At 40.9% G+C, this 22996-nt stretch overlaps 1 protein-coding gene across 4 annotated transcripts in view; it reads left to right on the top strand.

Moving 5' to 3' along the window:
* Nucleotides 1-18079, top strand: part of csnk1a1 (casein kinase 1, alpha 1) — a 37789-nt gene extending 19710 nt beyond the window's left edge. For 2 of the 4 annotated variants that reach the window (XM_080746365.1, XM_080746368.1), the window contains 7 exons: nt 3059-3198; nt 5538-5616; nt 6350-6424; nt 7221-7327; nt 7903-8015; nt 9929-10009; nt 17009-18079. In XM_080746365.1, coding sequence (XP_080602491.1) covers nt 3059-3198; nt 5538-5616; nt 6350-6424; nt 7221-7327; nt 7903-8015; nt 9929-9999 — 585 coding nt within the window. In that variant the 3' untranslated portion in view covers nt 10000-10009; nt 17009-18079. The other 2 variants (XM_080746367.1, XM_080746366.1) reach the window with 2 other exon arrangements.
* The last annotated feature ends 4917 nt before the right edge of the window (nt 18080-22996 follow it).

Here is a 22996-nt window from a genome sequence, read left to right as displayed (position 1 = left end):
AGCACCATTTGACGCCCTTACATATCCTAATTTATCATTAATTATAAAAATAATACTGGGACCATAATTAACTAAACGCATAGCGTGATAATTGAAAGAAGACTTTAAACTAGCAACTAGTGTTAATGCTTCTGCAGCCAGCAGGGGGGAAATCATGGGGGAAATGTATATAGCGTATATGGCTACTGTATATGACTTCAATTTAAAAACCGAATGCTTGCTGCCTGCTTTAGCCATGGGTTGACCAACAGGGAGTTAAATCAAGTTTTGATTATGTGAAAACAAAATCTGGCTGACATGTGGCCTTTATTCTGAGCCAGGTACGTTGACCTGGCATGTTCCACTTTCTTCCCCCTTTCTAATCTATTGAATAACCTTGAATGCAAATTATCTGAATCTAAGCTTCTTTTCACTCAATATCCCTTGTCATTAGTGCTGCACGGTTAATCGTTTTCAAACCGAAATCGTGATTTGAAATCTCGCGATTAGCGAATCGCAAAGGCTGCGGTTTTGGCGATTTTCATTAATTTATTCAGAAAGTAGACTTCCCAAGTAATATGGAGACGTTTTAATTTTTTAGAAATCGCTTCATAATTAACTACGGTATGATCAAATCAAACTGTGGTGTCTTTATTTGCTTATAGCCGTGCATCCCTGCGCCGCACCGCGGATTAGCCGTCACTCCACTCAAGAGGAGGAGAGGAGCTAAGGCATCACATTCACACTGTCTGTCTAACAGCACGTAAAAGTTTATTTCCGTTGCAAAGGAGCACTCCAAAGCTACAGGTAGTGAATGTTCTTGTAATCATTATAAATATAACATCCTTCAATCCTTGTGCATAGATTAAAAGCTCCCGTTTGTCGTAAGCTGAAAGTGAAAGTGAATGTGATGTTTTGGTACAGACGTCGCTCCCCTCCTCTATCCCCAGCACCAGGGTTGTCAACATTTCAAATTCTTTGGGGGTAGTTGAGGGGGGCGTGTAACTCCACAAACGGGGGTCTGGAGGTCCTCCCCCCGAAACTTAGTAGATTTATTCAGGAGCAAGGCAGCAGATGGGGTCAAAATTCAGGAGACTTGGCAAGCCTGTCCCAGCCACATGTGAAACTCTTGGGTGTGTGTCTTAAGGTGCATTTTTTGCCTTGATGAAAGCAAGGCAGCGACATATGGTACTCCTTGACAATGAGAGGCATTATTACTGAGATTGTTCTGAATATAAAAACGTTTTATATTGCTAAAGCAAAATAAAAGGGATCTTTTGGAAATTTAACTGAACCGAATCAAACCATTTGATTGCCAATTAGCCTAGTTGGAAACAATCAATTTCTTTTTAAATGTATTACACAATAAATATTCAACAGAAGCTAGACTTAGGTAGTGAAGGGATTTTCTTTGGTTAAAATAATTTATTACCGGTATAGCAACCTTTTTTTGTTTTTTTACCTACCTTAAAATAGATATATAAATATTGCGAATAAAGTCGCAATCGCAATATTAGTCTGAAAAATCGCAATTAGATATTTTCCCAAAATCGTGCAGCCCTACTTGTCATATGATAGAAAACTGGACATTTGAATCTGCTCTGTAAATGCCTGCACCTTCAGCATAGCTGCCGTGGTTCAGTGAAGCGGGTGTAGGCTACTACAATGACAGCTGGGCTAGATACCTTCACCGGTTGTTAGGCAACTGGAAGCCATGATGGCTCTAATAAGGATCTAACCATGACAGCTGACCTATGGAAATGTCGTCACTGGTGGAGAGACACTGGCAGCCATGATTATGGGTGCAGTGTGCTCTCTCACTGTTTAGGGTGTGTCTGTGTACCAGGAGATGGACATGTTTCTTTTTATTTTATGCTTTTTACCATTGAGCAACATTCATAACAATGAACCTTATTAAATGATGGATGCTTATTGTAATAAAAAAACATTGCAGGAACAGTTGACTTTGGCATACACTTTGGTGGTACAGAGTAGACGGTTAATGCTGGGTTTGTTTTTGGCCAGTGGTAAAAAGGCAGGGAGGAAGGAATAGAATGTTTTGGTGTTCTCTCTTAACCAAGGGTCTTCAACGTTTTCAGGCCAAGGACCCCTTAGTTGAGAGAGAGATGAAGCAGGGACCCCCACAACCTTATCATAGATTCCATATAGTTTCATCGTTTGACAGCCCAGTCATCAGTGTATTTTGGATTCATGTCAATTTGTGTTTTTAGATATAACCACTTGAACCATCAATACTGAAAAAACTTGACCTTTCACTCTGTACTTAGTGTGCTCTTTTTCTCCTCTACACCAAACCTCTTAGCTGAAAATAGCCGATCTACAAGCTCACAACGCCTCGCAGTGTGAGGCTTGTAGATCTGCTATTTTTGCCTAAAGTTCTCAGAATATGGACTCTAGGGTTCAAGTGGTTAATATAAAAAAGACAAAGATTTGGAGGACCCCCTGTTGTAACTCTGAGGACCCCCTGTTGAAGACTCCTGCTCTAAACCAATTAAACCCTTTATACTTTGTTGACCGGGGCCCCAGCGGTCTGTACTGAGCCCCCCGTTTTTTCCCCCCCCTCTACACCAAATCTCAGACGAAAATAGCATTTGTGAATGTTTACCTGTTATGACTTGCCCAGAATAGCGACCCTAGAGTTCATGTGGTAAGGTTTCTTGTAGTAAAAGATTAAAGATGAAGGATTCTGCCGTTTTGTTTCTATACCAGAGCATCCAATAAGACGTCCAGCCTAGTATTTTACATTTAGTGGCATCGGTATCGTTAGGATGTTAGGTATTTGAAGCTTTAACTTGGAACTGAAGCATGGTCCTCTATGGTCATAGTAAGTCATCTAGGGTCAAAGTTAGTCCTTGAATCCTAGAGCCTATAAAAACCTGCTCATCTAGATCATCTAAAATGCTTGCTCGTCAATTCTGAAACCAGAGATGTTCAGCTGATGTAAATATGACCTTTTGTCAGTACAAGGTGTTAAATGCACTTATTGCGGCAGTATTATGAATACATTTTGCATTTCTTAACTATAAATATCACTCGATTGTCTTTCCCTTTCTGTCAGTTGTTCCTCATTGACTTTGGCTTGGCTAAGAAGTACCGAGACAACCGAACGCGGCAGCACATCCCCTACAGAGAAGACAAGAACTTAACGGGCACAGCACGATACGCCTCCATCAACGCACATCTGGGCATTGAACAGAGGTACGTAAGCCTTCTCAGTGGATGCTTGGATAGCATTGTGGTGTTCCTAAATCTACAATCTGTAACTTCATTGACCTACCTGGGATTTGAACCCAGGTCTGCTGCATGTTGGACCTTTTTCTATCGCTCCGTAACTAACCCCTGCTTGTTCCATTGCTCGGTAAGTAATCCCTGCTTGACCAAGAGCGATGTCAGGTTGGAGTCAAAAGCACAATTCCAGTGTCTAAATAAATGTTTCAATAACAGTAGGGAGACCACCTTCAACCACAGCAGGTATACTGCTTGTATTGTATTAACATACTCTACCATAAAGATTGGTTTATCAAAACAAGTTCCACTTTAGTTTTATGGTCTAGCATTGTGATTGAAGCTTGAGAAAGGCTCTAAATACATTTACAATTGGTGTAACTAAATGTCCATTAAATGTCCACTAAAGTTCCATTTAAGTGTTGTAGAAAATGTATGATGTGCTGTATTAGACATGTTAAAAGTTAAGATCCTTCAGTTTGTACACAAAGTACAGCTTTGGCATTTAGAGCTGTACTGTCCTTGCCAGAGAGAGGCAGATGACACCTAGTCATGCTGCACTTTGGCTGGCAACCAGCTTGAATTTAGACCTTCTAATCAGTCACTTTGGCAGGAAACCAGTCATTAATTGGAAGGCCTTTTGTGAAGGCCTGTTGATAAAAATCTATTGCTGTACCATTGGAAAAGCCATCAAATCAACAAAGGGTTTGTCTGGCTTTAGAGTCTTCTAAAACCCTTTATTTCAAGAGTAAATATGGGTCAGAATGACTTAGACACAAGCTGCGTTTCCATAAAGCTTTTTCAAAAATAAGCTAATCATCATTATGTCGAAAAACGCAAATGCCTTATAACGCAAAAACCCGCTTTATGGAAGTCCACTACAGTCTCTGAGCCAGATAGAAATCCAGGATGTTTATAATATAGTTTGTGCCTGAACTGCTTAAGCCCCTTGTCCCCAGCTGCAGGACCTTTTTTTTTCTCTTTGTTTTTTCTATTAAACGGTAATTAAACATTTCCATCATAACAAGTAGAAGGAAAAACAGCTTAGAGCTCAGTATATACTGTGGGACAAGAGGTGCTGGCAGCTACAAGAACATAATCCCATATAAATAGAGACACAGATTTTGTTTGTGGTAGTAACTGCACTCAGGCCCCAAAATGATTTGGTGAAAACGGATTGTTTATTTTTAGACAACATCACCAAGCTCCTCCTCATTAGCCTGATTAAACACTAAGCGTATTATTAAAGTCCCCATGAAATGGCATTCAGGGCCATTTTGGCTTTCTGGTGGGAGATGTGACTTCATATGTATTACTGACTACTACATTACATTAAACCATTACATTAAACCTGAACAAGTTGAAGATGGCATCTTCAGGAATGATGTTCCTGGAAGTGATGTTTGTCTGAATTAACTGGGGATTCATTTAAAGTAAAAGGCAGAGTAAGTGATTTAATTCAAATAACAAAATGCATCCATGTTCTGATAGTACTAGTCACTATAAGAGTGTTTGGTCCATATTTGGCCTTATCTCCTGTGAGGAGAAAAAGCAGTTTCAGTTTCTCCACGAGGTGCCTAGAGTGGGGGCGGGCCTTACACGCACCACGGCTTCAGTGTGGTTTAGAAGAGAGTGGCGTCATGCATGCTTTGATCTCGCCGCAGACCGGAAGTGGCGTCGCATGGAGCCTGTTCTCATTCTTAGCGAGCCTCTGGTGCTCTTCAGCCCTGTCCGCCCCTATTATAACCGAGGCATTTTCACTCGCTGGGTAAGTAGACTAAATCACATCTTTTTCCCGCTTTTAAATCGTTCACGGGCCTCTCCAAGGTAGACTACATTATTAAAAGGGGGAAAAAGACGTGATTTAGTCTACTTACCAGCGAGTGAAAATGCCTTGTTCAGCCCCGGGACGGGGGCTGAAGAACGGCAAATGCTCGCTAAGAATGAGAACAGGCTCCAGTAAGCAAGGCTAAGCTAGCTACTTCCATAGCTTTCCACGCTTAGAATGGGAGTCAACGTAAGTGTCATAACTCTCTCCATTCTACGGGTCTGCACGGCTTGCCCCCACTTAATCATGATTGGAGGAAGGCCCCCGCCTATCACCTACATGAAAACTGAAACTGAAATTTGAAAAGTGAAATCACTTACCCTACCTTTAAATGTATATACAGTATGTGTAATACAAGCTGGCTATGTGGCACAGTGATTGCAGGTTGCAGTGTTCCCCATTTCAGGTGAATCGAACTTATTCATGTATGTCATTATTAGTCTTCCTCGACTAATCATGTTTTTTTCCTCCTCCCCTCTTGCAGTCGCCGCGACGACATGGAGTCGCTAGGCTACGTCTTGATGTACTTCAACAGAACCAGTCTGCCCTGGCAGGGCTTAAAGGTATTACATTTATATGGCCCTGAGTGTTGGTGTGTGTCTTTACTCAATGCATTTGTTTATTTGGGAGGGACTGAACAGATTCATGAACACGGCATACAAAACTACATGCTGTAGAGTTGAGAAAGGTGTGTAAATGCGTACACAGACAGTGGGAGAAGACCAGTGTATTTTAGGGTTGGGCAAGTAAACAAGCTCCGCCACCGTACTGTACCGCGCATCGAGTCGCGGTAAATTGTGGTAAAATGCGATCGTATCGATCTCGCTATGAAACAACAGTAGCAGGCATGTTATGTTGTGTTTGATTACTAGTTCGTAGTGCTCCTATTCTGCCTGTTTCTTTGGTTAGCAAGTAGCACTAGCAAGCAACAGGCTAGCCACTAGCCAGTCACACATAACAACACTACGTCATGTGTTGGTCAGACGGTGAACCAATCGCAGAAGACTGCCTCTTTGGCAACGCCCATCCCAGCAATCGCCCTGGGGGGGAGCGACCTCAGACTGAATAATGGAGTGAAACGAAATGTCAATTCAGGCTGAGTGTCAGGCTACATTATCACTATATAAAAAGTGAAAACAATCATAGCAGGCCATTTTTCAGGCAGTGTAAGTGTAAAATACATGTAGGCTGAATTTCCTAGAACTATCGCTCTGCATGTTCGATTTGTGTTAAATTTTTAATATCGAGTGATGTTATTTGACATGGATGTTGAAATTGTGGCCGGCTGTTCCTCAGGCTGCCACCAAGAAGCAGAAGTACGAGAAAATCTCGGAGAAGAAGATGTCCACCCCCGTCGAGGTCCTCTGCAAGGTAAGAAAACACTGACGTGTAGCCACAGAAGAATAAGGTAAACTTACTTCCTCTGTCCTTTGCCGGAAATAGCCGATATAAAAGCTCAATGTCAGCTTTTAAATATGTTGCAGGCATTGACACTAAGGCTTGTCCACCTGCCCCTGGCAGGTAAATAAATCTTTCAGGCTGGTGAAGTTTACCTACAGGTTGCCCGACCGGGCAAGTGCTTGTTTTAGCGGGGACGCAACCGTCTATAAACGCAACACGAGATATCTGTCTAAACGCCTGAACGTGGCCAGTGCACTTCTGGTCTGTGGAATGTAAAATAAGAGCACTGTTTACCTATAATGTGCTGTTTTCACTGTTGCTAAAAATATCAAATAGGTGTGAACCCGTAGTCATATTCAATCATAGCTATGTAGGTATTTGGATAAAAATGTAGATAAGATTTTTTTTATCGCACGGCACCAGAAAGTAAAACAAAATTTGTGTTAAATTCAACTGTTCTATCATTTTATAATGAACGGTATGATTGACTTTTCGGACAAGTGGGCATGACCTTTGGCCATGTAGAACATGACCTGTACTTGCCCGACCGACAAGTGCCTCTGAGACCTAAGTGTCAACCCCTGTGCTAGGTTTTGGCACGAGTGTGCAAAATATAAATAATCAGGCTTAAAGGTATGTTCCAATGTTCAACGGCAAAAACATTTACATAGTTAATTGCAATTATATGTATGACAATGAATCCTCAAGTAAAATGTCATGATTGAGGAAAAATCACCAACGGTTAAATGTGTGTGTGCGTGTCCAGGGTTTCCCTGCAGAGTTCGCCATGTATCTGAACTACTGCCGCGGCCTGCGCTTCGAGGAGGCCCCCGACTACATGTACCTGCGCCAACTTTTCCGCATCCTGTTCAGGTACCCACACACACACACACACACACACACACACACACTCTTGCTCCCCAAGTTGCCGTAGACATCCAAGTATTTTCATCTTACTCTAAAAATGAACAAAATTCTTGTCGTTCAGTCCTCATCCGTTTTTATCATCATTGGGTTGACCAATCGATCTGAAATTGCACATGATCATTGACTACTATTCCTCACTTTCCCCAAATTGTAGATCTTTAACAGCATTTTTGTCATATGCTGTGGGACATGGCGATCACGTCATCATGAAGCATATACTATCCATAGGCTCCTATTCATTGTGCTGCAAAGAAACTGCTTTTGCTCGCAATCTTTCTCCAAAACGCCGACACTGGGCAGCGACGGTCGGCTACGGTGAAAAATCTTCTTCTCTGTGTGAAAGTAAACAATCTGGTCTACATCCGATCTAGTGAATTTCCACAACATGGATACGATCGTGGCTTCCAGGACTCTTCAAAATAAAGCGCAGTGAATGGTGGAAAATTGTGGCACACTGTGTTTGGATGATTACAAAGGTAATGGCACTAAAAGTGTTAATTGTGTGTTGTCTCCCTGTGCAGGACTCTGAACCACCAGTACGACTACACATTCGACTGGACCATGCTGAAACAAAAAGCAGCTCAGCAGGCCGCCTCCTCCGGGGGCCAGAGCCAACAGGCACAAACCCCCACAGGCAAGCAAACTGACAAAACCAAGCCTAACATGAAAGGTTAGTAGCCAACAGCCAAGCGACGTTTTTTACAGAGACACCAATTGCTCATCATATAGATATGATAATACAGTACAGTATATATTTATTATTTTCTTATTTCGTATAAATATCATTATTGCTCTATCCAAACACCCAACCAACACCCCTTCAGAATGGTTACAAAAAAAAAAGAAAAAAAGATTTGGGGAACAATCACTTCCATCAAACAAACAAACAAACAAAAAAGACAAAGAAAAAGAAAATGTCTTATAGAACGATATGTATCTATATCGTTATCAAACAGTACTGTCTTAGCCCCAAAAATACTACTGATACAATTGGTCTGTCTTGCAGAAGCAAAGACGTCCTTGGGGAATTTGACTACTAACTTTGCCGACCTGATAATCTGTCCTGCTCTTTGGGACGGACAACAGGCACACTTCTGCTGTTTTTGATTTCTGTTCTTTGACAACCAACCTCTTGATCATATATCTATTCTTATCTCTACTTTAATCTCATTATTAACCTTCCATATTCAAATGGGATGATGATGGTTTTCTGTGATTTCCTACAATTTACTATTCCGTTTTTTCATTCTTGGACCTAACACCTATCGCCTTGTAGCAGAGTTGTGTGATTCACACACCTCGCTCATGGGGACATACACCAGGGTGCATTGTTGACATCTAAATTCAAGGGTTATAGGTGAATGCTTTGGGAATCATTTTAATCATTTGGGGGAAAAAAGGTGCATCTATAATTGAACGGGTGACAGAATGGCATTCTGTTTTCAGTTTGCCCTACTGTACACGCTGTGGTTCAGTGTTGATCTTTCTTCGCCAGACTTTATTATACACTGCATATATTTAAAGGCATACTATACCCAAAAATGAAATCCACCTGTCCACACCCACATCTCTAACAATCATTTTTGTATCAAGTACTCACTCTGTTTAGCCTAGAATACTTGACAAAAAGATTTAAAAAGAATGGTAGCCATTATTGAAACATTGAAGTTTATCTGAGATTCTCATAACAGCAAACACTTCAGAACAAATTATTAAGTATTCATGCACTGTGATCCAGTCACCTCCCCAAAACACACTTTTTCGGCCAAGATATTGCAAAATAAAGTTCATGGCTTCGACTCACAGCAAAAATAGCAGACCTATATAAGATGCATTGTGAGGTCAGCTATTTTCGGCGCGCAAAATATTAATCATAAGGGACATTCACACTGTAATGTGACTATGAAGATGTCGTTCTTAAAATCACTCGAGTGAATGACAAAGTCCACACCACAACCGTGACATAGTTAAAGTTATAGGACTTAGTATACCGAGTTGACCTTTTAATATTTCCATCTACACCAAATTTGTTAATGAAAATATATGCCTACAACACTCCTTGTGAGCTTATAGGTTTGCAGAATGTTCACCCCAGAATAGGTAGGATTTTGTGGTAGGTGCTAGGTTTCAAGGTGCAAGTCATTGTGTCAGAGTTGCCATGAAGGCATAAGGTTTTCAGTATTCCAGGCGGCACAGTGAGTAGTTGATACACAAACTTTCATTTTTGGGAGTAGTAACGCATTTACTTAATATCCTAGGAATGGCTTTTTAGCATCGCTGGCGTTTATAATTGAAACCAACAACTCAGCCAGCTGATGAAACAACTTTCGGCTACAAGTGCTGTTTTAACCACCATTTGGAAAACGACCGATCTACACACTCGCAGTGCACATTGTGAGCTTGTAGATCAGCAATTTTTGATGGCTTTTGGTTCCACAATGTATCAAAAGTCTGGTGTAGATGAACATAGCATTCTAAATGTGTGGCTGTCTTTCCTCTCTGCCTGTGGTGATTGATTACATGTAGATGCTTGATGTGTTGTCATAGGGGTTGTGGGCTCGCTCCTTCCCTCCCTCCAGCAGCAGCATGGCCAGTTGGAGCCGGCTGGACAGCAGTGACCTGCCTGGGGCAAGTCTCATTTCTCCACCTGCACCTAGAGCTGGAACAGTGAACTCACTCTGTATGGAGCTAGGAACTAGGGCTGCAACACTTGATAACCAATAGTTATCAAGTGGTTCAGTAGTCGGGCATGAAACAAGACAATAGAAGGGAACGACAAGGAACCGACAAAGTCACCAAATGCAGACCATTATTTTATTTTTAAGATTTATACATGAATAGGTTAACCAGATATACAAGCTCACAGCTGCAAGCTTGTAGATCTGCTATTTTTGAAAAAATCGTGAACATTTGTGCAAGTCTTTGAATATTTTGACCCGATTCTATAAGTGTATTCTAAATCCTCGTTTCTATGGACCCCCATCTCAAAATATTTTTTGAAGCAAGGTTTGAGTTACAACTGTTCGCTTTAAAAATGCATATATTCAAAGATTTGCACAAATTTTCACGACTTTTCAGAAATGGCAGATCTACGCTGTGCCACGCTATCTTTTCAATAGCTAAAGTATTAAATAATTCCAGGCCTAAATGGGTTAATCTCTTATTACCTGTACATTTGGTTATTTCTCAGTTATACCTGAAGCTGTTTTACGCATGTCACTCTTTTCAAAAGAGATGCATTTGCCAGTAATTTCATCTGCACATCAAACAAAATGCCATATAGTATAGCACAAAAAAAGGTTTTCTTTTGATGCATCACCCAAGTCAGCCAGTCTAAAGTAATGCATAAAATGATTCAGATTTTGTAATATCCTAAGCTGCATAATCACTGCAGTGTTTTGTTATTCTGATCTGCATCACAACATAACGCGCATGCTCTGTAAACAGAGACCAGACTAATTGAATCATTTGGAGTGAAGCAGCTTTATAGTTTAACAAACTAAATTTAATAAAGAGCTTCTTACCTCATTGTCTCAATGTATTTCTGTACTCTGTTCTGGTGACTTAGCTTAGTACAATATCTAGGTCTATTGTTGTAGGCCTTTTGTTGGCCAGGCACACACCCTGGCTTTACTGCACTGTCTAAAATGTCGGCGTTCGTACAGTATATAGGCCTGTTAGGTGTGTGATTTGTAGTTTGTTGTTCATTTTCATTTCAAATACCCCAAATTCGATATCGATTAGACCACAGACTCCCATTTTTTGATTGTATCTGAGATCAGACGTTAACTATATATATAACCTGGAAATGTACAATCAGAATGTTTTCCTTTTTTATATACACTATAGTATTGTTTTCAGATTGTTTTCTGGCTGTTATCTCCCAACAAGGCAGCCGTCAGAGGTGTCAGGCTGTGGTGGACAGAATTGTTTACCTCAGGGGTCTTCAACGTTTTCAGGCCAAGGACCCCTTAACTGAGAGAGAGATGAAGCAGGGACCCCCTCTACATGTTGTATAAATTGTGTTGCAGATTTTCATTGATTTCATAGACTTGTTTGACAACCCTCTCGTCAGTCTATGTTGGATTAATGTTTTTTTCCCCAGACATTTAATCACTTTGTTGATACTGTAAACTTGACCTATCACTCCGATCTACAAGCTCTCAACGCCTGCGCTGCGAGGCGTTGAGAGCTAAGAGCTTGTAGATCGGCTATTTTAGGCCAAAGTTCTTCTCAGAATAGGGACGCGAGGGTTCAAGTTGTTAATCTAAAAGAATTATCCTATCACACAAAGATTTGGCGGCCCCCCTGTAGTAGCTCTGAGGACCCCCGTTGAAGACTCCCCTGTCTCCGCTGTGCCACTGTCTTGACTTGTTAACTGGTTTATCACAGGGTTGCTTTTAATTTAATCTGAATGTTAGATTTTTATCACTTAACTCCCTTTGGCCTGTATTCGAGCCTGTATTAGATTCAGAAGATTACTGCCTGAAATAGAAGATCTATAAGCTTATACAACACACCGCAGCACAACCCCTTGTGAGCATGTAGATCTGCGGTTTTGGGCGCCAATTGGATTACTGGCAGTTGTAGTTGAGTCATTGAACTGCTGTCCCCCTCCCCCACAAACACCCTGTTCTTCCCTCCAGTTTACCCTGCTCCACTCATCTTCCACACCCTTTATCTTGGTCAAACAATGTACTTGATTAGTGAAATCCTGAGTGTTAATCTAACTCAAAGTGCTAAAAAAAGGTGCCTAAAGGGTTAAAAGAACACTCAGAATTGTACAGTGTTACTACCAGTAGTTGTAAGAGCAGAACAGTGCAGTAGGTTATAAATAGGACTTTGATGACGCTCGTTTCACTGCAGCTCTAATCCTTTGTGTACATGGTCATGTCACTTTCAGCCTGTGAGCTAGCATGCTAGCTAGCTAACCTCCTCCATTCATAGCTGCTCTTCAACCAGCTCAGTGGCACTTCGTCGTTGTCGGGTGGAAACCTGTATCTCCAAAACCGTTCGTTTTGTATTTATCATTTTAAAAGCGATGTTAAACCTCTACAAGCACACAAGTGTTAGGCTTTGTGTGCTTGTAGATCAGCTGTTTTCACTAGTCTTGTGCGACAGTCTTTTTATGATGAAGCAGGGCTTTACTTTATGAAGAAAAAAAACATACATTTGAAACTTGGATATACAAGGTGTCTAACCCGGCAGTGACGACTTTCAGCCTGTTGGCATGCTTGCTAACCCTCTCCATTGATAGCTGTGACTCAACCAGCACACAGGCTAAGTAGGCGGAGACATGGAAGCCAAAAATGGAACTGCTTGTGAACGTGTGTGTGCATGTGCAGTCTTTTGTTTAAAAGTAATTAAATGATGACATGGATTGAATTGAGCCAACATCTAAGAAAAGGAAGTAGTTCCAAATTAATAAAAACTTCTTCTGAGTGATTACTTTGAGCCAAATGTACTTTGAGCCAAATGCACTTGAGTCCTGATGGCAGGTCTAACTTCAGTCCACCACTGGTAACTAAATGGTCCATCAACCTAACTTCTTTGGGAGGTTCATTTAGCCAATTACATTTCCGTTGAAATGTAATTTTTATTATAGTTTGGCCATTGACAATAACTAATATTTATATTTATATTTCTCCAAACATTGCCAAAGCAAGTGAGTGAGTTCCCGATTTGTTTGGTGTAGGGATGGGACGATATGAAGAAATCACGATTTACGATAATCTCACGATAATCAAAATCCATTATCCTGGGGCGGAACATTTGCAAAAACATTGCCGATCTACACGCTCACAACGCGTTGCGAACTTGTAGATCGGTTGTTTTTTGGCAAAGATATTTGAGTGAAAAGACAAAATCTCCACTATACGATTATCGTGGGTGTTTTTATCACGATAAACGATAATATCACTTAGATTATTCTGTTTTTGTGCATTTAAAGATTTATTTAATGTATCTATGTATCAATTAAACACTTAATCTCAGTTTGCTTAGTCCCACAAGTGCAAAAAACAGGCCATCTACAAGATCACAACGCCATCGGCTATTTTAACTACTTTCCTAAATCGTGACATGACATGCCCAAAATAGGGATCATTTACTTAGTCGATTATTTTGGTAAATTATAGATTATTTTTTATAATTGATAAATTTGATTAACTGTTGCACCCCTACTCAAATGGCTACTGTCTTAACCCCATCCTGTGTGCACCACACACATAAATAGCTCTCCAAGGCTGTGCATTAACTGCAGCCATGTAAACAACATTGGAATCTTCTTACAACTAGACGGTGACATTTACACACACGACAGCCTGTTTGAGGGGGGTGTGAGAGACTTTCTATGCTTAACTCGCAGCTGGAGGGTTCATTTGTTGACCTTTGACCCGGGCCATAGTGAGCGACAGTTGGGCCTTTACAACTCCAAGGTGTGGTGCGGTATCGGCCATTTCAACCCTCTTCAGAATATCCGCATAGCAGTAGTTTGAAATACTTGTTGTACAGTGAAGTGATTAGGTGTCAGGTTGCAGTACAGTGAGTTCTTAGACGGGCTCCGGTTGAAACCAGTGTTTTGGAACTTGGCTTCTCAAATGTATACAATCATATGTATTTGGCTGTGGACACCCATCTGAAAATATTTTGTCAGGGATCCCTATACAAGATTTTTCTTAAAATGTTTCAAAAATATTGCAAAACTTTTAACATTTGTTAAAAAAACTAAAAACTAAAACAAATCAATGGCACATCTAAGCTCAAAACAATAATTCCCAAACCTTCAAAAACAGCAAATTGAAAATCTAGAAGCTTTTTCTGAAGTTTGGCTCAAAGCCCAACCGGCAGGCTGAATGACTCAGCTACAGAGTAACACAACACAGAGGTCTAGACAGTAGAGACCAGTCAGTCTGTGTGGTGCCTTGTTTCTGACAGTGGAGGGATTAACGCGCAATGAAAGCGCTAAATATTAAATTTAGTCTTAATTACACTGGCTGACCTTTCAAAGCAACAGCAAAAGCAATTGGTGGATTGACCTCCTGGGTGAATAACTGTACTGGAGTGGAAAGTACCTAAACGTAATTGAAGTACTCACGTCATCCATTTTCAACTTTTATCTTCATAAAGTTGGTCCTCACTCATGCTAAAAAAGATGCCATAATTTCCGTTTTCTCACTCCATTGTTGGGCTATGGACAGTTCAGAAACTGCTTACCAATGACATTATTGATGGAGATTCCAAGCTACTGTGGAGTTTGCATGTTCTCCCTGTGTCCCCTAGGGTAGGTACCATCCCAAAAAACATGCAGTTATCCTGGTCTCTACTGCCTCCCCCTGGCCAGCCGGGGCGCCTGATGGAGGGGAAAGGAACTGTTTGGAATAATGGGTTCCTTCCACAAGCCGGGGAAACTCCCCTGAGCAAGTAGCCAGAAATGGTGCAATCTTATTATGAGCATTAATGAGGACCAATTATATGCAGATACAATAGCTTGAGTAATTAAGTAAACTAGAAGCTCGGCCGCCCGAGATACTTGAGTAAATGTACTTACCGGTACACTAGTTGGGCGTCTTATGTCTTCTCCATTCTACCAAGCACTACGCTTTGTTGCCAATAAATATTGAAAGTGATTACCAGGGTCCCCCTGCAAAATATATTTACTTTGTCCGCTCCTTTTTTCCCCCCTCTACACCAAATCTCTTTGCCGAAAATAGCCAATCTACAAGCTCACAACAAGTGAGCCTGTAGATGGGCTGTTGCTGCCAAATGTTGGCCTACAAAGACATGCCCAGGATAGGGGTTGGTTATGCCCTATATACTACGTTGTATGAAAAATGGATGTTAGATCTGCTTGGTGTAGATCTTTTATTTTCACCTTTTTGAAAAGAAAGTGATAGAATCTTCTTAAGCGCTCTATGATAACATGTCCAGTCCACACAGGGACCATTGTTGAAAGTCTTTGTTCTCCATAGACACTTGAGCTGTGCAAATGCTCCTCATTTAGAAGGTCCAGTCTCCACGCTGTAGAGTTTGCACAGCCATGCATGCGGTGTCCCTGCAGCAGAGTTACAAGAGGACTGGGTGATGTGTGGCCATGTCCCTGTCACTCAATGCCTTCTCAATTTTTAACTAGAATGACATGTCAAAAAAAGAGGTGCCTGGCTGATTGGAATGGTTAAAAATCAGGACACATTGGCTGCACTATTGACGTTAACTGATGCAGTCAAATAATTTGTCATGACGGTCAGCCTTCTCTCAGTCTGTAAGCCAGTATAGAAGTTTCCACTGTGGCTTTGCTTTTGCGTTGCTTCTAGGACAATCTGGAGTGTGGACCAGACCAAGCCCTCAAGCTCTAATTACCGCTTGAGGTTTTTTTCCCACAGTGCACCAAAACAGAACCAAGTCACAGAAAGAATCTTTTGTTTTGTTTCCCCTTTGTTCCACATTGCGTAACATGCAAAGGCAAAGATATGACTGTGTCATAGCTAATGTTCCAAATTCAGAATCCTACTAAATCAGACGCCCAGTTAGTTGAAAATGGCTTATCTTTGAGCTCACAGAACCTTGGAAAGAGATTTAGTGTTGAGGGAAATACTTGTTATAGAGCCCTGGGGAACCTCGGTCAGCTAAGTATATAGGGTTTAAGTGGGTGAAGTCCAGGTCATCACAGTGTCACAGTGGATCAGTGACAACAAACAAACATGAGCACGATTGAAGACCAGACCTGCAGTATTTGATATGTACACGTTACTGGATGAGTCTCATAGATGAATAGCTCGTTGCCTGCTCTTTAATGTAAAGGAATAGTCCCGTTTATTTTAATTCCAAGGTTCAAATAGTTAAACCTCTGATACTAGGTAGTTGGTTCCCTTTGTTTCCATTGGCAGTCCCACAACTTAACAATATGCTTCCAGTAGTTCTGTGTAGCCACTAGTCAAGACTTTCTGAGATCTTTGCCTACCTAACGTCTTCTGACATCTAAATTCAACGTAGGGGCTTAAACTGTTTGGTAACCGATACAGAGACGGAAGAAAAATAACTGCATCTCAGAACCAATGTAAAGACTTGACAGAGGCCCTTCATATTGGGACAACATCGGGAGTGGTTTTCAAAGCAGTGGATAGATTTGTTCTCACCCCTGTTTAAGTTTGAATTTAGATTTCCCCAGGCCTGTCTGTAGGCACAGATCTGAGATCCTGTAGTATCAAGACGATGGAACAAAAAGTTGACAAAATAACTACATGGTAAAATAAAGCCCTGTCTGAATCCTTTCAGCAAGCAAAATTAGTTGTGCTTCCTAGTGGCTCTCTACAGACGTTCACAAAGGAAGTTTGAAAAACTTAACGAGATTAGCCAATTATACTAACCTAATTTAATTCCTATCATATCTAACGTTTTGTTTTAGTCTTCTACCCTGACTTTGGTGTCTGTCATTTCTTTATTTCTTTTAAACATATTTCCTGCTCTTTCAAGCGTAACATTTCGCGGTAATGACAAATATTGTGTTAATCCGATGCTTTACTTTCCACAGTGAGTCAACGAAGGAGGGCTATTAAGCCAGTGAAATTCAGTATGGCTGTGCAAAAGCGTTTCTCTTTTGTTTACACGCTCTCCTCTGTGTGCCTGCAGGTTTCTGAGCGCCGTGTCAGTGGTGGAAATCAGAAGAGTGGGCCCTCTCGCCATCGCAGTGTAACAATTGGCAACCAGGACCACCACTCTCTCTCTCTCGCTCTCTCAATCTCTCTCTCTATTTTCCTCCAAACCTCCCCAACAAACAAACTGTTCTCTCCTTCCATGATAACTATGTAATGGATATATATATATATAGATACACATGCCAACGTCTGCAGCGATATCTATATATCGGTATGTATATACAATAAAACTCTTCTCCACTCTGAAAGAAAAGAAAAGAAGCAGGATTTTTTTGTTTTTTTTGGATGTGGCGGCCGTAGCCCCTCCCTTCCCTAATCTCGCTCCACTCGTCTCTTCTACCCTTCTCTATACGTTCATTTTTGTTTTTATTTTTTGTTTTTCTGGAAACGTTGAGATGATTCAGATGAATGGTCGGCTGACCCGTTACTTTTTTCTCTCTGTTGCTTAATTTTGTACTTGGTTGCATGCCGGTGTCACGTGCCGAAAATAGCCGATCTACAAGCTCCATGATTTAAGAGCTTGTAGATCGGCTATTTTTTAACGAGCGACACTGGTGCGAAACTAAGCATAAATGGGGCTTGTCCCTCTACCCCCAGTGAACACATTTAGAAAATGTCAATCCTCCTTCCCCGCTCCTTTTTTATTATTTTAATCCTTTCTTCCCTCCAAGCAAAATGAAAAGATGTTAACTGAGAAAAACTGTCTTTTTTGTTGTTTCTGAAAGGAAGGAATGAATGATGTATCCTGGGTGTTATTTACTAAAAGAGAAAGCAAAAATGTTGGATTATAATTTTGTTCTCGTTTTTCTTCATTCCTTTTTTTTTTTTCTCCCTATGGTGATTAGGAGTGTGTCTGTTGAATAGAAACAGCTGTGGTTAAAATGTTTTAACAGCAGACCGCAACAGTCTACGATAGAAACACTTCTCTGGTTCTCTCCCTCTCTCTTTAGAGCTCTGCATTATTATTAAATCTGTTGTAAAATCTATGGTCTTCTGAAACGGTCTCCAAAAAAAGAAATACCAATAAAAAAAACATCAAATACCACAGATTACCAAGTGCGAGTCATTATCCCCACGTCCTCTTGAATGTAAAATGACAGGAATATGCTGGCCTGTACATTTCAGAATCAAATATCAATGGTCTGCTTTGAATTGCTTGCTTTCTTTTTTTTTTCTTCCTGTGGGGACCACCTGACTGATGGAATGATTGAGTTTTATTTCTCCTGTGATGAAATTTGCTTCAAGCAAAATTCATACTATGTCAAGCAATGAGTGAATAAGTAACATTGAGGAATTAAAAAATAAGCTAAAAGCTCTATATTCCAACAGTAATCGGAAAGTACATAGAGATTATTTTATCAGCTTGAATTTTAGTATCCCTGTTCCAACTTTGTCTGCTCAATATTTAGTTTCATTGCTTACAAATCACTTGTTTGGCCTGAAGCCTGTATGAGTTCTTGCTCCTGTGTGGATAAAAGTGGTATCCTGACCTTAACATTTATTTTCTGTTTACTGAAGAGCTGGAGAGACGGGGAGACCAATGTTACTGAACTAACATGCTGTAGCAATGATTACTATGGGAATATTGAGCTATTTTAATATATCAAGTGTTTAAAGGGATATTCCACTTTCAAAGAAATTTATATGTGAGCTAGCCGTGTTTTTCGATAACTTTTTTCATTTATATTTTTTGGGGGAGGAAAATGGAAATTAAATATAAGAAATTATTAAAATTATATGAAAAAACACGGCCAGCTCACATATTAGGAGGGTAGTCGACAGAAAATGTTGATGAATTTTTTAGAATGGAGTTTGAAGTTACAATGGGTTTGTATAGGAAGGGGCCCTGGGTGGGGATTGTCTGATAAAATGAATATCTAAATATTGAATCAAGCTAATTAAAATATGTCCAGGGTGTTCACAAAAGCATGAGTAGACGATAAAATGACCACGCTTTTTTGAAAGTGGAATATCCCTTTAATGTTTATTCACTAAGGATTTACTTTTGACCTATTATGACCAAATGATCAATGTATAGCGCTTAAATTACCCAGATACACTATATGTAACTTTAAATGGCCACGATCCAGTTAGCAGAATGGCCGCCATGTGCGCCAAATTGGCCTTTAACTAAATGAGCCAGAAATTCTGTGACCTTAAAACTGTAAACACCTGATGAGATTGAAGTTCCAAATTTCAGATAGTTTCTGCTCAAAGACATGTATTATTCAAACTATGGGATGTTTTATGATTGATGCTTATTTATACTACGGATATTCAAAAATGGCTGGTGAATGATAAAAGCTCCCATCATTTGCAATTTTCAGAAAAGGGGAAACCTTGAGAAAGAGGATGGGGAAAACTGGTCAAGTGTCAAATATTCCTAATAAGAAGCATGTAGCTTAGAATCCAGTAAACTGTAAAGTTCTACATTCAACCATATGACATCAGAACTATGGTAGCATGTAACCTCCTTTACATCTCTGTAGAATGCTGCCCAACAAGAATACAAGTTCAAGTACCGAATCAAGGAATCGAGGAACACCTTCTTACAAGCGTGTTTTAAAAGACACGGTTAGATGCACAACGATATAGGCTTTGCGTAGCCTAATTTCCTGCTTTGGATGAATTTTTAAGCCAGCATTTAATAAGTTATAATTATTGTCCCCACTGGGTTGGGGGGCATCCTAAACAGCCTGCACTGGGGTCTGCTGCAGCAAGGCTGATTTTTTTCGCGGCCCCGGATCAGATAAACGTAATCAAATACAATGTAGCATTTTCTCCTATTATGACATGGTCAAATCAGGGATGCCAGTGGTCCCAGTGTGCCAAGGCATGCTGGCACACTGCACTGCCTTGTGTAGATGGTGTGGTATTGTGGTTTTTAGATCAGTTGTTTCCCGACCTTTTTTTAGGACCCCCAAATGAATATGCATTCAGCCACGGGCCCCCATCCTAAAATATGTTGTGCCAGGGACCCCATTTAAAATTTGTGGCGTTATTAAAAGATTATTTTGTAAATGGATGCATGCTCACATCACAGCCAACGTGCTGTGAACTTGGGCTATTTTCAAATTGATGATGCTATATTAATCATTTCGCTCAGGGCCCACCTGGAACCTCAATGACCATTGGGGGTCCCTGGACTTCACTTTGAGAATCAATGTTTTTTTTCCTTGCCCCTCCCCCTCCCCCACACGTGAACTCGAACACAATAGGTGCTGTACAGTAGTTCTTGTATGATCAACGTTACACAATGTGAGCTTATATAGATATGCATATCTTTTGACAAACATTGACAAATGAAAAACATGTTTTTGACTATGACCAAAATGAGGAATCCCAGGTTGAAGGTGGATGAAGGAACGTTTTGATTTTGTGGAACATGTTGAAAATGTTCCAAACAGACCAGGCCTTACGTCACCCCCTGTAATCTTTGGGCCCTGACCACAGGTTGAGGAACACTGCTTTAACTGTATTGCAGAAGGAGCTTCAAATTGAGGAATTGTCGGCTAGCTTCTCAGCTTAGGTGTCAAACAATTTGCCATCATGACTAGTCAGGGGTGGGCGATGTGGACTTGATATTTATATTGTGATGATATTGTGGAGAGGACTACTTGGTGCTTTCACAATGACATTTCTGATTAATAATCAGAATGTAATAAAGTGTTTAAAGGCACATTTTATTTGAGCTACAGTGATGTCACATCTCAGTACGTGCAACTGGGTGGACTGGCTCCAGTCAAATCTCGTTTTCCCTTAAGCGAGACAGAGCCTACCAGCAGAGATGCATTTTCAGATTGCGCTTTGTTTTTTTAAATAGCCTTTATCATTGTAAAAACTTGAGATCTTATTGTTAGAGAAGGGTGCAATTTAGAAGTAGGTAAGACGTTAAATACTGATTTGAGTAGGAACTGCTCTTCATTGTCAGCAAAATGAATGGCCTGCACCCATTATCACAGCTGGCATTCCCTGTGTGAGCAGGCTGTAATCACAGTGCGGGAATACGCTGAGTTCAGGTGTAACTACACCCAGTGTTTGAAAGTAACTAGTTTGAGGTACATTTACTTTACTTATGTCAGCGTATGTCAACATTCTCTATATTTTATACTTCTATTCCACTACATCTCAGTGGCAAACATTATGCTTTTTACTCCACCACTACTATTTGACAACTTCAGCTACAAGTTGCTTTGTAGATTTGGATTATTACAAAACATTAACCAATTAAGACCTATGCTTTTAGTATATTTGGAAATTGCCACTTAAGTGAAAGCCACTTTCACTTTAAAGAAATAGAAGTTCAACAAGCTCGAAAGTTGAAATGTGAAGATACAAGGATTCTGCCCAACGGCGATGGTGTGTGTGGTTTTTGTACTGACACTTGGGGTTTGGTTTTTGCTTACATGCACTGCTTGCCTCAGCAGGCCCTGCAAACCTGACTGAATGTAACTCTAAATGTGGACCGTTCCCATAGTTGCTGTCTGGTGGAAACCTTGTCCAAAATCGTTCCCTTTTCATTATTTGAAAAATTATTATTTCCTGCTACTTTTAAGCTATTTTCACTACTTTTGTCTGACACTTGAAGTAGGCCAGTAGGGCATTCATTTCCGGGAAAAAGGAGGGGAAATTTGAAATGTGGAGATGCATCATGGTTTCTGTGGAATATTTTAACAGCACAAATCATGATCGGGGATCGCTGGCAATATATTTCTCAGATGGTGATCCGTGGCCAAATACAATCAATGTGGTGTCCTTGACATGAGACAATGTGAGAATCATTGTCCCAGCAGTCTCAAAGCAACGAGTGCCACAATGCACCGGGTGGGGTGGGGGGATGGGGGATCAGTTGGGGTCAGATGTCCAGACAGAAGTAGTAACAAAAGCAAGCAGAGACAGACTGAAGACGGGAGGGCGAGCAGGGTGTTTCTGTGGCTAGACTGCAACAGATGTCAGGAGGAGGGCAGCGACAGACCAAGGTCAAGGTTCATGAAACAAACCAACCTCCCATTGCAAACATTGGTCTTTTTCGTTGTTGTCTCCGCCAGGCCGGATGGCCCATAGGCCATAGACTGTCTTTGCTCCTGTCCGTCCATCCATCCGACTGAATAGCAGTAGGCTACTCCAGTCAGTGATGATAGTATAGGTATATAAGGTTTAAGGCAGTGGTTGTCAAAGTGGGGTCCTTGAAGGGGTTCCGACTTCCAGGGGGTGCCAAGCTAAACCGGCCTAAACAATTCAACCCTGTTTTATACTACGGCTATTCAAAAATAGCTTATCTACAACCTCACATCACACAATGCCGCATTGTGCGTTTGTAGATCGTCTATTTTTTTTTTTTTCATTCTGACAAGTTTGGAATAATTTTGAAGGGTGGTCTGCGGCCAAATACGTCTCGTTATTGGGGGTGGGGGAGTCATTGACATTATGCTTGAGAAGCACTGGTTGAAGGGGTTAAACAGGCAAACACATACAGTACATCTACAGATATTTTGGCTGTGCGTGTGACAGCAGTGAGTCAGTGAGAGTGAATGACTGCAGGGCCACACCTTAGTTAAGGTGTGTCAGCCTTAATTCACAGGTATGAGGAAGCACAAGAGGGGTGTGTGTGTGTGTGTGCGCGCGTGTGTTGCCCTACAAGCATAGTATATGGTTAAAGAAAACACTTCTCAGGGTTAAACTTACATAAAGTAAAAGACTCAGGTTCGGCTTTGTGTTAGGTTTGGGTATTTAGGGGTTAGGTTTGGGGTTAAGAGTTCTAGTTGTGTGCCGGTGCACCAAAAATAGCAGATCTATAAGCTCACAAGTCGTTGCAGCGCAATGCCTTGTGAGCTTTTAGATGTGCTATTTTTGTGTTGGCCTGTGCGTGACATTTCCTACCTAATATGATCTTCTCTAGCCCGCAACCTCACGTAAGCCTGATTTATATACTTAGTTGCCACACTCCAAAAATAGCCGATCT

Source organism: Nannobrachium achirus (genome assembly GCF_963921795.1).
Source record: "Nannobrachium achirus genome assembly, chromosome: 17".
In the NCBI taxonomy this organism is placed as follows: domain Eukaryota; kingdom Metazoa; phylum Chordata; class Actinopteri; order Myctophiformes; family Myctophidae; genus Nannobrachium; species Nannobrachium achirus.
This window is presented reverse-complemented; position numbering and strand designations above follow the sequence as displayed.